Below are 14,731 nucleotides of genomic sequence, written 5' to 3'. Positions count from 1 at the left end.
TCATCAGGGTAATGTATGAAGGTGCAGTGGTGTAAAGTAACTAGGTACATTTACTCAGGTACTGTACTTAGTAAAATGTTGAGGTATTTTTACTTTACTGTAGTATTTCCAATTTTTAGTACTTCTACTCCACTACAGCTCAGAGGCAAATATTATAATTTTACTCCACTACAATAATTTGAAAACTTCAGTTACTAATTTGTAGATTTTGATTATTAGCCTATTGCAAAACATATATCAGCCCTATATACATTTCGGCCATTTGAAAATAGCTGATCTACAAGCTCACAATCTGTCGCGATGCGACGCATTGTGAGCTTGTAGATCTGCTATTTTCAAAATATTTTTATACATTTGAACAATTGTGAAATTCTGCATAATGAGTACTTTCTACTTTTTGATACCAATACGTTTGTACTTTTACTCAAGTACATTTTAAAGTCCAACTTTTTACTCGCAACAGAGTATTTCTACGTTGCAGTATTGATACTTTTACTTAAAGGTAGGGGTAAGTGATATTCTTTGGTAAAAAATGTTTTGTTTGTTAAAAAGGTTAAAGTACTATATTCTGATAGTAATCATTGCTATAGCGTTTGTTCGGTCACTGGAGTCTCTCCAGCTCTTAGTAAACAGAATATAGTACATTTTCAGGTAGGTGACAAATTTTAAGCCAATCAGGAGAGAGCACTGAAAATGCATTTTTAAAGAGCTGGAGAGACATGGGAGACTCCTTATACTGAACATTACAAAAGTAGTTAGGGTTCTATACTTGGTCCCGTCCTTTTTTCCCTCTACACCAAATCTCTTTGCCGAAATAGCCAATCTGCAAGCTCGCGACGTGCTGTGAGCTTTTTGTAGATCTGCAACATCACTGAATGTTTGCCTGTTATGACATGCCCAGATTGTGACTATAGGGTTCATTTGGTTAATGACAATCAACAATCAGAATCAGGTTTATTGTCACATCACAGGTTTACAAGGTAAAAAAGTGGGTGAAATTCGTTTTCGTGCATAGTTCCCATAGTTACTTCCATAGAAAGAAGAGGGGGAGTTAGAAGAGGGGTTGGGGGGGGAAAGTGGGAAGGAGATGGCACAGTGGCATAATGATTACTATTTCTATTATGTTAATAGTTATAAAAGACCTTAATAGTAGTAGTCATTACATTATATACTTTAGTTGAGATAACTTAACTTGAGATACAGTGCATCAACGGATTTAACAGAACTTGCGAAATTGTAAAGTTAAATTACATCACTGATAAACGTATTCCACGAATTATGTGTTTATATCATTCTTTGTAATACTTAACAGTCATAATAATACAACTCACATATCAAGCAAGACATTATTAAATACAAATTCTAAATTCACATCAAAGTAATACAATTATTTCCATTGCCATTTGTTTGTGCATTTTGGGGCGTGAATAACAAGAGACATTCATCTTTTTCCCCATAAATCTTTTTTTATATATAAATGAATGTAGTGTAAAAACACTGGATCAGTGCTTGGAATAGTAAAAGAGAATAAAGGCAAAAAGCATGACACCCATTCTTCTTCATCTGTGCTTCCCAGGTAGACTGACACATTTTCTAGGCATTGATCCTCGATGGTTACTGCTTAGTGAGATTTTGTGTTGAACCTCATGACCTCGATGTCTCCCATGTAGATCATGAGACCTAGTTGTTTGCTGTTCGTGTAAGATCTTTAATTGCATTTGTGTGTGTTGCTAAGATCAGAGCCAAGTCATCTGAAAAATGACTTGGTGGCATGTGGAAAGGGTTTAACCTGAGGTGCGATGATGTGATGTCTCACTCTAGTGGTCATATAGGTGTAATGCAGCATGTTAACGGTTGGGAAGTCCGATTATCAAACTTCACAACTACTATAATATTTCAACATAAACAATATAATATCATTTCATATAATTTCAGGCAGTCAAACCCCACTAGAGAATTGCTTACAGCACACTTCAAACAATCATCGCAAGTTAAATCCTTAAGATTCTTAGTTGAATAAAATGATTTCCGTTACCATACTCTTTGTGTGAATCTGATGCCACACGGCTGATGAACCTCACATTCAACAAATGACACAGTCAGGACTTTTTTTCTTTGGCTTCTGGCTTGGGGGGGAATAAGATGATCTAACAGCCGGGAAAGGTGACGGTGCAGGTCGCGGGGCAGCAGCCGGCTCAAAGATGACAGGTTTACTATACTGGTAATATGCTGTGTTATAGGAGGCTGCTGGCGCAGGGGCAGGTGCTGATGCTGTGTTATACGTCGCGGCAGGTCGGGCAGGAGCAGGGGCAGGTGCTGGTCTCGGGGCAGGTGCTGGTTTCGGTGCAGGTGTAGTATAATGTACAGATGCTGCTGCTGTGTTAGACGTGGCGGCAGGGGCAGTGGCAGGTGCTGGTCTCAGTGCAGGTGAAATGAACTGCTGTACATATGCGTCATATGAGGCTACTGATGCAGGTGCTGGTCTCTGTACAGGTGCTGGTCTCGGGGCAGGCTCTGGTTTCGGTGCAGGTGTACTATAATGTACAGATGCTGCTGCTGTGTTAGACGTGGCTGCTGGGGCAGGGGCAGTGGCCGGTGCTGGTCTCACTGCAGGTGAAATTAACTGCTGTAATGCGTCATATGAGGCTACCAATGCAGGTGCTGGTCTCTGTACAGGCGCTGGTTTCGGTGCAGGTGAAATTAACTGTACAGATGCTGCTGCTGCTGTGTTAGACGTGGCTGCCGGCGCTGTGTTATACAGCAGCGAGTATGAGGTCGTCTTCATCTCGTACTTGATGAGATACTCGGGGTAGATCTGGTGCTTCTCAAACACCACAAATATGGACGGGTTACTGCCGTTATCCACGCAGCTGTCGTAGAAGATGGTGTCCCCGCCGTCTTTGGAGGGAGGTCGAACGTACTGGGAACACCCCGCGGTGTAGTCGCCCACCAGCACACGGGACACGAACATGAACTTGACGGTGGACTCACCGGTGTAGTTATGGGAGTATTTGGCATCCCTGGCAAAGTAACTGCCTGAGATTGAACAAAGAAATGGGAGAAGTTGGCAAGGCTTCTTTTTTTCTGGTTCATGTAGAACAGTTTAACTTTTTCATGTCACAAACCCCCAAATTTACTTTCAGACTCATAGTGGTGACACTGAAACATATTATTAGCATAGTGACTCAAACATTATAATTCTTTCAAGCAAATGTAATTATAGTTAAATTAATGACGTCATTTGCCTGGGGACCCCCTGGAACCCCCTCAAGGACCCCTGCAGTGTCGTTGGACCCCACTTTGAGTTTAATTCATTGCTTAGAAATGTATTCATTTGTCGGTATAACTGAATAGCACAGCCGCGCATTAGCCACTTACAGTAAGCCCTATATACTTTGTTGTATGACAATAGCGGAAATTATTATTATATATGTATACATATCTTTTTATTTATACATTTTTTCGCTTCTAATAACATTGCCAAAATATGGATGCAAGGTTTAATGTTGTTAAATAATTACAAGTATAAAAAGGAACTTGAACACTCAACTCACCTTTCCCGTAAGCAGTACCATGTGTGCCACAAATTCTCCAGTCAAAGTTGTTGAGGCAGATGGTGTCTGTATGTTTGGAGTCCGTGCCATGGAAGAGCTTCCTCTCTGCCACATTCTGACCTCCATTATTCTTCTTCATCAGATCCTTTTGCCTTTTCGTAATCCAACAAGAAGAGCAATTATAAACCTATAAAGCACGTGATCAATAATATACAGTTTGCATGGCAGGCAGTTCAGATATGGCAAAGAACAGGGTCGATATGACAGGTCAAGTGATATTTCAGTTCTGTTTTAAGGACGTACCACTGAAAGACTTCCCAAAGCGCTTTGTTCTGAATCCGTTCTATCTTGTGAATGTCCACTCCTGTCAGGGTGTTGCGAAATAGACCCTCGATTTCCTTGTATTCCACCGAGGCGGTTGTAAGGGCAACTCGCTGGAGGGGAAAGAGGATATGGAGTCATGTTAGTTATAATGTTCCCCAAAGGAGCACCACTAAAATGGTACCACAAACCTGTGGTAAAGGTCCTGTTAAAATGAACTACCAGTGTTTTGGTTTTGTTTGGGGGGGGGGGGGGGGGGGTGACATTAAAATGACTCTTAATTTGTCTTAGCTACAATCATTATGGGAGGGTAGGAGTGTGTATTTGCGTGTGTGTGAGTTAAGAGTATGGATCTTTTTAGGAGGTAAAAAAGGGGAAGCGGACTGAAAGTTTGAAGGTTATTTCTTTTTGCGGGAGAAATTGTCAAAAATAGTGAGAATCGTGAGTGTTGGCAGGAATGGGCTATGTGGCACTCATTTGATGCCTCATACTGCACATGTAAAAGTCTTTACAGTTATCAATTACTATGCAAACTACATGAATCACGCAGTTCACTTTGATTTACAATACTTCTTCAGGAAGCTCCACCATATGCCACAACTAATGCCTCAAAGTAGTGGGGTAATCCATCAATGCAAAAACATTGTCGAGTTTGCATTGATGGATTATGGCCTCACAACTTGAAAAATTAGTTCCAACAGAGTACTGCAGCACCTACAGCCAAGATTACCATTCAAGAAATAATTGGCCTTCACAGCCATACCAGGCACTGCATCACAAATCTCTGACCTTACCAGACACAATAATATTGTTTCCCCGAGAACACTTTGGCCTATATACAGTACTGTATCTACTCTATAAAGTTAAAGTTGTCTGTGGGTGTGGATACATATGCACATGCCTGATGCACAGCCCTTTACAGACTGACACAGCCCATAACACTTAGCAATATTGCTATATTTGAGGGGTGAATGGCATCACTGCTTAGCTCACTTTTGCTCACGGCAAGTCAGGATAATCTGAAATTGCCAGATTTGGACGGTCACGGCATATTTTTCACTGTTACGGTGCGTTCATCATCGGTGACGAGTGCCTCTAACAGCCGCTGCTGGCTGCGTGCACGCAGCGAGGCGATGCGAGGCGACGTGAGGCAACAATCACACAAGCACGTGCAATATGCGTCCCCTCCCCCTGCGCCTAATGGCTGTACATGGGGCCGACGCGTGCTTTAGCGAGAGTGTGTGAGTGTGGCTTCAGGAAGTAAATTCCTAGCCTCGATCTCCAGGCTTTTATTTTTTAGTTTTGCTAAAAAATAAAAGCTTGGAAATTCCTGTCCCAGCTGTTGGTACGCAAAAGCACCTGGCGTCGTCTGATGTGGTACGCATTATCTATTTTGGGTGCGCATGCGCACCTGCGCACCAGTTATGTGCACCCCTGATGACAACCCACAAGGTCGCCTATGGAGACATTCCAACAAACATAAATCTGTGTGAAAAGATCACTCATCAATCATCCAATTGCTGTTTAGTCAGCAACTAAACAGCTGTTTAATGAGCAGCTGTATAGTCAACAGAAAATATATTTTCAGGTGGGGTCACAATTTCATCCAATCAGGACAGGGAACCCATCTGTCAGATTGTCTCTTAATTTTTTGTTTCATCACTTACAATTTCACTTCCTTATCCAGCATCCTGTATGAGTAATCTCTCCTGGTTGGTTTAAATTGGTATCCTGACCTAAAAATGTTTTTTTCTAATTACTAAAGAGCTGGAGATACGGGGAGGCCCCTCTTACTGAACCAAGACTCTGTAGCCCCCCCCCCCCCCCCAGAACCATTTATTCTTTTCCCTATATGACAACGTTACATGCATTGCAAATCAGTTTACAAATGTTGGAGATCAATCAAAATGACACCTATTATCCAACTCCATTGGCAGAGATAAATATGTCTATAAGCAGTATATTCCGTGGAGTTAAGAAGTGAGTAGGAAACTGAGCTGCAGAGAGTAAGTATGTATTAATTTATAAGCTATGGGTAACGACACACTGCAGTGAAAGCCAATAAAGACGGATGTGAAGACAGAAATGGTCAAAATGATATGATCCTTTAAGATTTGAGGGGCCCTTGATGACAGTGGATCTTATTTGGGGTACTTAGGTACTTTTCCTTACTATGTTACAGTTTAAAGTCCCATTGTATGAATGAAATAAAATACCTTGTATCCCGTTTCAGGAGTCTGTGACTTGTCCCAGTGTGCTGGCAGAGCTGTGAAATTTGATTGATTCCGTGCAGGCCTTCGGCTGAAGAAATGTAGATTTACAAAACTATTTTGTCAATATCAGAAACGATCATGTCTGTAGCCTCTCCTCAACTCTTAAGCCAATCAAAAATGTGTTTTGTTTCAGTATATAAATGAAGTTTCTTGTGTTAGAAACGTTCAACAAATTACCTTGTTTTTATTACTTGTGCTTCAGCTGAAGAAACAAAGACAGGACGTCTTCTCACCAGCCTCTTGGTGCCATATCGTTTATTAGTTTGGATCATATCTGAAAAAGAAAAGTGATAATACAATATATGTACAGTATATACTTCAAAATGGCTTCAATACTGAGCCACGTTGAACAATGCATTTTTACCTTGGAAACAAAGCGTGTATGTCTGTGAACCAGCAGTGAACTCCACCTCAGCTTTGTCATCACTCTGGAACTTCTGCTCCAGGTCTGCACTGCTGATGGCTGCCGCTCTGTGTGCGCCACCAGTCTAGAACACAGGTCAAGCAAAGCATGTGAAGCCCATTGTTAAATGTTTACCACTGATTCAGTTATAGTCATAGTCTTTTGAATAAAATTCCATGTAGTTTTAGTCATATTTTAGTCATCTGAAATGTTTTAGTTTTTGTCTAGTTTTAGTTGACTAAATATCATAAGATTTTAGTTGACTAAATCTACAGTTGATTTAGTCGACTAAAATGTATTTTAGTATATATATATATCTTATTATACAATTGGGAATAAGGCGCATGCGCGACCTGGTGTGCCTCGGTAGGTTACAGTTAGGTCAAAGTTGCATCGGCAGAACTGCCCATGCGCGGCTGAGCGTGCCTCTGCAGTTAGGTTACAGTTAGGTCAAAGTTGCGAGGGATTCACCGTGCGGGAGATCACTGTTGCCAGATTGTGTGCGAGCAACAAGCAACCAGCTTCATGAAAAAACACAGAGCTAATCATCTACACCCACAACCAATTACACGCCACTTCACGCTTACAACACCTAGACATGGCAACCCAACCTCACGCTCCGCTCGCCCATCCAACTACTGCAGCTTCCCACTTCATCACAACACACCAACCCACGCAGAGGAGAAGAACTTCCTACTTCATCACAACACACCAACCCACGCAGAGGAGAAGAACTTCCTACTTCATCACAACACACCAACCCACGCAGAGGACAACACCTACCTACTGACGCGCTGACTACTGCAACTTTCTAATTCATCAGAACACACCAACCCATGCAGAGGAGAAGAACTTTCTACTTCATCACAACACACCAACCCACGCTGAGAACACCTACCTACTGACGCGCTGATCCACTCCTCCACAATGACGAGCTTAATCGGAACTTCACCAGACGAAGGTACTCATTCCACTGTGTGTTGTTACATGCCACTTAATGAAAGTCAATACATCTCTTTCGGCTGTGTGCGCGCGCGGGCGAGTGTGTTTCCCCTTACACCGCGTGTGTGTGTGTGTGTGTGTGTGTGTGTGTGTGTGTGTGTGTGTGTGTGTGTGTGTGTGTGTGTGTGTGTGTGTGTGTGTGTGTGTGTGTGTGTGTGTGGACTACTACGCTTTTGTGGGTCTTTTCGGAATCCAGAAGTGGAGTTTTGGTTATTGGAACGGTGATGCACGTCACCCCTTTGTGTGAAGTGGGTATTTTCAGACCCCGGAGTGGATTTAGGGGAGCGTCAGAGTGTTTGTGTTGGAGCGCCTCAGTGCGGCTGAAGAGTTCATGTGCAACCTCTTGCATGCGTGGCTTTACAGTTTTCCGTTTTCCTTCGCCGTGTCTGTAGGTCTCCAGGGACCCCCAAGGGTCTCCAGGGAACCCCCAAGGGTCTTGCAGGACCCCCAAGGGCTCCGCTATGTTTCGCGGGGGTCCGAAGGGCTCGCGGGTGTCCCAAGAGTCCGCGGAAAGAGGGGAAGCACAGGACACTCAGCGTTGCCATGTCCTCTGATTATACGCGTATTTGCCTTACTTTTCACCACATCGTTGTCATGTCTGAAATAACAGCGACTTTGCCATACTTTCACACAATACTCTCTCTCACACTGTGAGGTGGCTGTAAGATGGATCTGCGATGCAAAGTGGACGACGCGTCACACTAGACGTTCGTGCCGCGTAGCGACCCGAACTTCTAGTATATATATATTTTGTATCTACAAGCTCACAACGTGTCGCAGCGTGACGCATCTGCTATTTTCAGAGCGCAACACTTGAGTGCAACCAAACATACTTGTCATAGTTCTACTGGATCTCTTCTCCTCTAGTCCCTCCCTAACATTTTAGTCTAGTTTTTATTTGTTGACGAAATTGTCAATATATTTAGTCTTAGTTTTAGTCATCATACCTTAGCTTTGATTTAGTTTTTATTTCGTTTTAGTCAGTGAAAAAAGGTAGTCGACGAACATTTTTTGTCATAAATTTAGTCGACGAAATCAACACTGGTTAACACTCTGGACTAGTGTTGCATATTGAAATAGCCGATCTACAAGTTCACCACGCACTGCGATGCAACACATTGTTAGCTTGTAGATCTTTTTGGGGGGCGTGCGACTCCGCCACGCAACCAAGTATAAATTAAGCATTATGAATCGTCTTAATATTTGTGAAGCAATTGGGAAGCTGGGATTAAGTTGTGCTTTCTGTATCGTTAATGGCCTTTCACTCACAGCTGAGGCATACAGGTTCCAGGTTCCGAACTCGTCCTCCCAGTACCAGGCCCACTCAGTGGTGAGAATGAAAGTAGGCTGAAGCACAGAGGAGATAGTGGAGAGACGCCGGGCACTGTTAGGTCCACAGGTCATGGTGTCAAAGCACACAGGCTGGATACTGTTACTATAGAAAAAGACAGTAAGAGAAATCACATAATGCACGTTATACTGTATTTCTGATGAAGTATTAGCGAAGACCAGCAGGGCAAAGGAGCAGGTACAAGCTCATGATTTTATTACTACAGTACACAGTCTCCCTCAGGTTATTGATTCTAGAGGGACATTCAGGTGTCATAGCAGCAACAGAAACATGAAACACAGGAGAGCATACTGAAGGTGCCGATTCCAGAGGCGCTTCAGGCCAGGCTAATGTTCCGCCCAGAATATGGATGCTGGGGTTCAAGTGGTTAATATGCATTTAACTGTTTTGAGCCTGCACTGGCAAAAAGTGTAAATCTGCACCTGAGCAGTGTGTCAGCTACCAAACCAAGACAACAGAATAAAGTGATTTAGAATGCTGTGATCCTAAAAGCTCTCTGCTAAGGATGGTGCTCTACATTCACTTTGAATTACCATTCTGCAAACAAGCACAGAGAACACGATGATAGCAAGGTAGTATCATAGGCAGTGCAATGTAAACAGGTGTAAACACCTTCAGGAGGCTGTCATTCGAAAATGCCCCCTGTCAAAGTCTTAACCTACACCCTTAACCTTGTTTTTTGTTGCTTTTGTGTACACTGCCTCATGTGTAAAGCACTTTGTAACACAATTTTGAAAGGTGCTATATAAATGTTTTTTTTATTATTATTATTATTATTATTATTATTATTATTATTATTATGTGTTAATACTAGTACATACTCGTATGTCTTTTTAGGGTCACAGTAGTCTTTCTCGATCTCCTCGTTGTTGGGCAAAGCAACCCACTGTCGCCCGTCTCTGACTTCCCATCTGTAGGGCAGCTTGGAATGGGCTTTGAAACACTTGTCTGAAACAGCAGAAAACCACAGCATTACAACAGGTTCCTTTAAATTAAATGGAGATTAACACCCTGAACAAACATGAAGATTAGTTTTAGAAACACAAGACAATATAATAATTCCTTTTCATATGCATAATAGTAGCTTAAAGTACTGTTTATTACTACTCACCGGTATGTATACAGTGGCCCTTGATGAAGTACATGCATATCTCAGTTGTATCTAAGAAAACATCAAAACAAAGAATATTATTTTGTGAATGAATAGCTTACCCTGCAACTAATGCTTTAGAACATGGGTCTTCAACGTTTTCAGGCCAAGGACCCCCTAGCTGAGAGAGAGATGAAGCAGGGACCCCCTCTATATTGTATAAAATTGTGTTTCAGATTAAACTTTTTTGTTTACTTGGTCTGCTCTTTTTTCCCCTCTACACCTATATACCTCTACCGCCAAAAATAGCAGATCTACAAGCTCACAACGCCTCGATCTGCTCTTTTTGGCTAAAGTTCTCCTCAGAAAAAGGGATGCCAGGGTTCAAGTGGTTATGGTAAAAAATAAAATCATATCACACAAAGACCCCCTGTAGTAACTCTGAGGAACCCCTGTTGAAGACCCCTGCTTTACAAACTGGCTTTTTGTCTTTACCTTTCATTGACTCTGAGTTTTTCTGTGGTACGACTCTTTGTCTGTTGTTTCTCTTGCCACGCTGTCCAGGGACATCATTGGTGCCCATGGCACCTGCAGCAGCACCAAGGAGATGATCAAGGATATCATCAACAGAACCGTCTCTGCGCTGCGGTTGTCGTTGTTGTTGTTCGCTCTGGTTGCTGTTCTGGCGCTCTTCAAAGTTCAAGGTCTGTTTGTTCATGTAAACAAACTTCATAGAGGAAAGCATTTGGTTGGTCACCCCTCTACCTTGCAGAGTTTTCAATGGGTGGGGCTCATAGAAATCATGCGCCTTTGGGCAGTTACAGGCAGCCTTCAGGTATCTCTCGCAGATGTGGAGCCTCGTGCAATTTTCACCCTTCTGGCACCTGTCATTGTTGTAGTCGAAGCATATCTAATAAGAAAAGTATGAGAAATGGTGGGCACATAACATATGTAAGTCAAATATTTAGTATTGTTCTATTCACAGTTTCACACACACAGCTATAAGAGTCCAAAGAGAATTAGTCTGAGTAGATATACTGTAGTAATATGCACATAACTCCACTTTAATTTTGAGTTTAAAGTCCATTTAAACCTAGCTCTGGTCCATAGCATTAAAAGGAGTTCTTTCTAACCTTCTAACGCTATGGACCAGAGCTAAACCCATGACCCAGGATTATGACAGCCAGCAGCAAACTTTCCAAACACTAAGAAGAAATTAAAATGCATAATCAAAATTTCAGTCAATTTAAATTCAGTTTGATTTACATGTTGATCCAACAGTTTATGCACTTAAAATAAATAAATACATATAAATAGGCTAAATGGGCTATTTGAACTGGGGACCCCCCTGATCAATATTGTGAAATATTGTTTGAATATTTTCAAATGTTTAGCCTCTTTCTTATAATATTTGACAATAGGCTCTATGCACAGCAGCCATATTGGACAGAAATTGGGCCTCTTCCTTACTTCCTTCACAGGTGTTACCAATGATACTAATGAAGGCTCTGTTCCATTTAGTGTAGCATAGTGGTTCTCAAAATTTCAAGGACCCCCATAACTCTGAGAGTTACACACCCTCAAGGAACCATGAGGGTCCCTGGACCACACTTTGAGACCCACTAGTGTTTCCAGTGAGCCAACATGCACAATATCAGCACCCTCACCCTGACTCTGTTTGACCAGAATGGAACAGAGCCTTCATTAGTATCATTGGTAACACCTGTGAAGGAAGTAAGAAGAGGCCCAATTTCTCTCCAAAATGGCTGCTGTGCATAGAGCCTATTTGGCCAATGTTTGACCAGTTTTTATTGTATAGTTTGTTGATTACTTTTGATGCTGTAATGGTAAAACATTTTAAGTATTAAAAATGTTATTGTCACTTCACTGTCATCTTCACGAAAATTGAACCGTGACCCACAAATGGGTCCCGAACCATTGTTTGGGAAACAGTGATAAAGAACATACAGCGGCTCACTTACAGCCGGAAGCAGTGTCTGGTCATTCTGGAGCAACAAGGTGCGAAGTTCACTCATGGTCAGATCCGCCAAGCCCTGTCCTCTTAGAACTGAAGCATTCTGTAAGGAGTTCACTTCGTGTCCGAACCGACATGGTCTCCTATAAGAAGTAGTAGTTGTTGTAAATGTGTTTGGAGAAACATATGGCCCACTGCCCCAGCCGTTTTACACACTAAAACATGGCATGACTCAGGCCTAAACCAACAGCTGCTGTAGCTGTAGAATACAACTCTCGTAGACGTATTTATGATTCTGACGTTTTCAATCTACGAGAGTTGTGGGGTTCATCCCCCATGGACACAGGGACTTTCAGCACTATGCCCCGTTAACACTCCAAACATGTACAAATTGAAAATAAAGGTGCTTAACCCCACGCCCCAAATGTTAACTCTCGCTACGGGGTAGTAGTTTAATGTAATAATCCATATCTTTCAATAAAGAAGTGTTTTAATGCCGTCTGTGGCCGAACGCCATTTTTTTCCACCCTCGTTTACTTCCGGTTTACATTGAGTGTAATTCCGGGTTTCAACAGATGGGCGCGTCACTACCGCCCATTGGGAATTTCCGACAGATTCGGCCACATACGGGATTAAAACATTTCTTTATTGAAGAATATCGACTAATACATTACACTAACATGCCTTACGCCGAGTTAACATTCGGGGCACGCGGGTAAGCACCTTATATTGTGCATTTGTCCATGTTTGGAGAAGTACGGGCTTTGGAGCTGACAGTCCAGTGCGAACTGGGGCTGGGGGGGTGGGGGACTCGTAGAGATAAAACAATGTCAGAATCGATCAAATATACTAGAGTCTTTATCTAAGGCTAATTCTACCCCACTACATCTCAGAGGCAACTATTGTACTTTTACTCAAAGTTATTTTTATACACCTGAAAACGTGTGAAATTGGACATATTTGTGCATAATGAGTACTTTTACTTTTAATACTTAAGTATATTTTGATGTCAATACTTTACTTTTACTCAAGCACATTTTGAATACCAAACTTGTAACAGAGTATTTCTAAATTGCGGTATCGATACTTTTACTTAAGCAAAAGATTTGAGTACTTTTTCCACCACCGTAAAATACTATTAATTATTAGTTAATTTAAAATGATTGTTCCAACAATGTGAGAAGAATGAAACCTACCTTGCCTGTCCAAACGGACACTCTCCAACCAAGAACTTCTTACACAGGTGTAGATGGGGACATCCCCATCCATCACAGTTTGGGTTTTTGCAGATTCGAAGACTTGTTTTTGCGATCACCTTCTGTTGGCCGTTCAATACGGCCTTAGAAAACTTCTCCCGATTCCTGATGATATCTCTGACGTTCTGAGAGCTGTCCTCCATAGAGATATTAACCACCAACTCGTCCACATTGACCGATCCATTATTCGCACAGATAAATTTGGTTATTTCGCACTCAGCCATCTGAGTTTGGGTTAAATTCATAGAGTTATGATAGGTTACACTACCATCACCATCGGATTGTGAGAACATGTTTGCTCACTGGAGAGAGAGAGACACACACACGCTCATTTCACCTAGCTGTGTCAAGCGAGCGTAAATAAGTATCGTCACGCTGAACGAGCTTAAGCATTTGACTTCCGCTACTTTATTTCAAGATAAAAGTAATTGTAGCCTGTGGGACGGTGGACCGATATATATAGTGTGTGTGCGTGTGTGTGTGTGTGTGTGTGTGTGTGTGTGTGCGTGCGTGCGTGCGTGCGTGTGTGTGTTCTTATTTTGTTTACCCTTAAAGACCGTATTTAAAAAAATAAAATAACAAAGTTATGCTCGCAGGAGTCGTAGCATGTTACATGTGACAACTTGCAGTCAACTGTTACCTAACTGGCAGTGGCAGCTGTGACAAATGCAGACTCATTTGCTGTTTAAATAAAGCCTACTATGAAGACAACACGTGACGTGTAAAAGGACATAAAAATAGCTTTGCACCTTTTTCTGGCTGCTACGGCTGGGGCTTGAGCTTTACTCCTTATTTGACAACATTTTCTGCCAAATTGTGAATAATGTGTTGCTGAAATATTTGTTGCAGGATCAACGCCTTTTCTTCTAGAACAGTGGTTTTCAACCAGTGGTCCTTGGGGGCGTACCAGGGCCAGGGGGTCCCCAGCAAAATGAGTTAACATAGCCTCAGAATCATCTTAACCACTTAGCTTTGGCTATTCAAAAATAGCAGATATACAAGCTCATAGCGCGGTATGAGCTTGTATATCTGCTATTTTTGAAAAATCTTGAAAATGTGTGCATATCTTTGAATATGATTCTTTTTTAAAGAGAAAATGTTTTGCTCAAATCTTAGCTTCTGGGGTCCCTGACACAAAACATTTTCAGATGGGGGTCCGTGGCCAAATTTATATCAATTTAGGGGTCCTTGGCATGAAAAAGGTTGAAAACCACTGTTCTAGAACACTTGTAAAAATATTAATTTGTAACTCATGCCTTTTATTTTGAAATCCATGCACCGGAAGTCACACGCTTACGATTCTGTGGCTTGGCTTGACGCTTGGATGAGTCATAGTGGTCATAGGGAGGAAGTACATTTGGTATCATTTCTGATGATTGGAAAACGAAACTCATGAGTATGTTTATTCTGGGAGACTGTTATTACACTGCTGTCCGCATGGGGGGCTCTTGAGTCATCATCAGGGTAATGTATGAAGGTGCAGTGGTGTAAAGTAACTAAGTACAT

General features: G+C 41.9%; 1 protein-coding gene across 1 annotated transcript; it reads right to left on the bottom strand.

Annotated features, from left to right (window-relative positions):
- Window positions 1-1,050: 1,050 nt before the first annotated feature.
- On the bottom strand, window positions 1,051-13,547 carry LOC311040012 (protein mono-ADP-ribosyltransferase PARP12-like). Its single transcript, XM_084050079.1, has 12 exons — window positions 13,166-13,547; window positions 11,977-12,112; window positions 10,490-10,904; window positions 10,016-10,066; window positions 9,726-9,852; window positions 8,823-8,988; window positions 6,513-6,636; window positions 6,326-6,422; window positions 6,092-6,176; window positions 3,858-3,988; window positions 3,555-3,706; window positions 1,051-3,036 (listed from the first exon to the last, which is right to left on the bottom strand). The coding sequence occupies exons 1-12, from the start codon at window positions 13,516-13,518 to the stop codon at window positions 2,084-2,086; spliced, it is 2,790 nt and encodes a 929-aa protein (XP_083906205.1). The 5' UTR covers window positions 13,519-13,547; the 3' UTR covers window positions 1,051-2,083.
- Between the last annotated feature and the right edge of the window lie 1,184 nt (window positions 13,548-14,731).

Source organism: Gymnoscopelus microlampas, assembly GCF_963454915.1.
Source record: "Gymnoscopelus microlampas genome assembly, chromosome: 23".
In the NCBI taxonomy this organism is placed as follows: Eukaryota; Metazoa; Chordata; class Actinopteri; order Myctophiformes; family Myctophidae; genus Gymnoscopelus; species Gymnoscopelus microlampas.
This window is presented reverse-complemented; position numbering and strand designations above follow the sequence as displayed.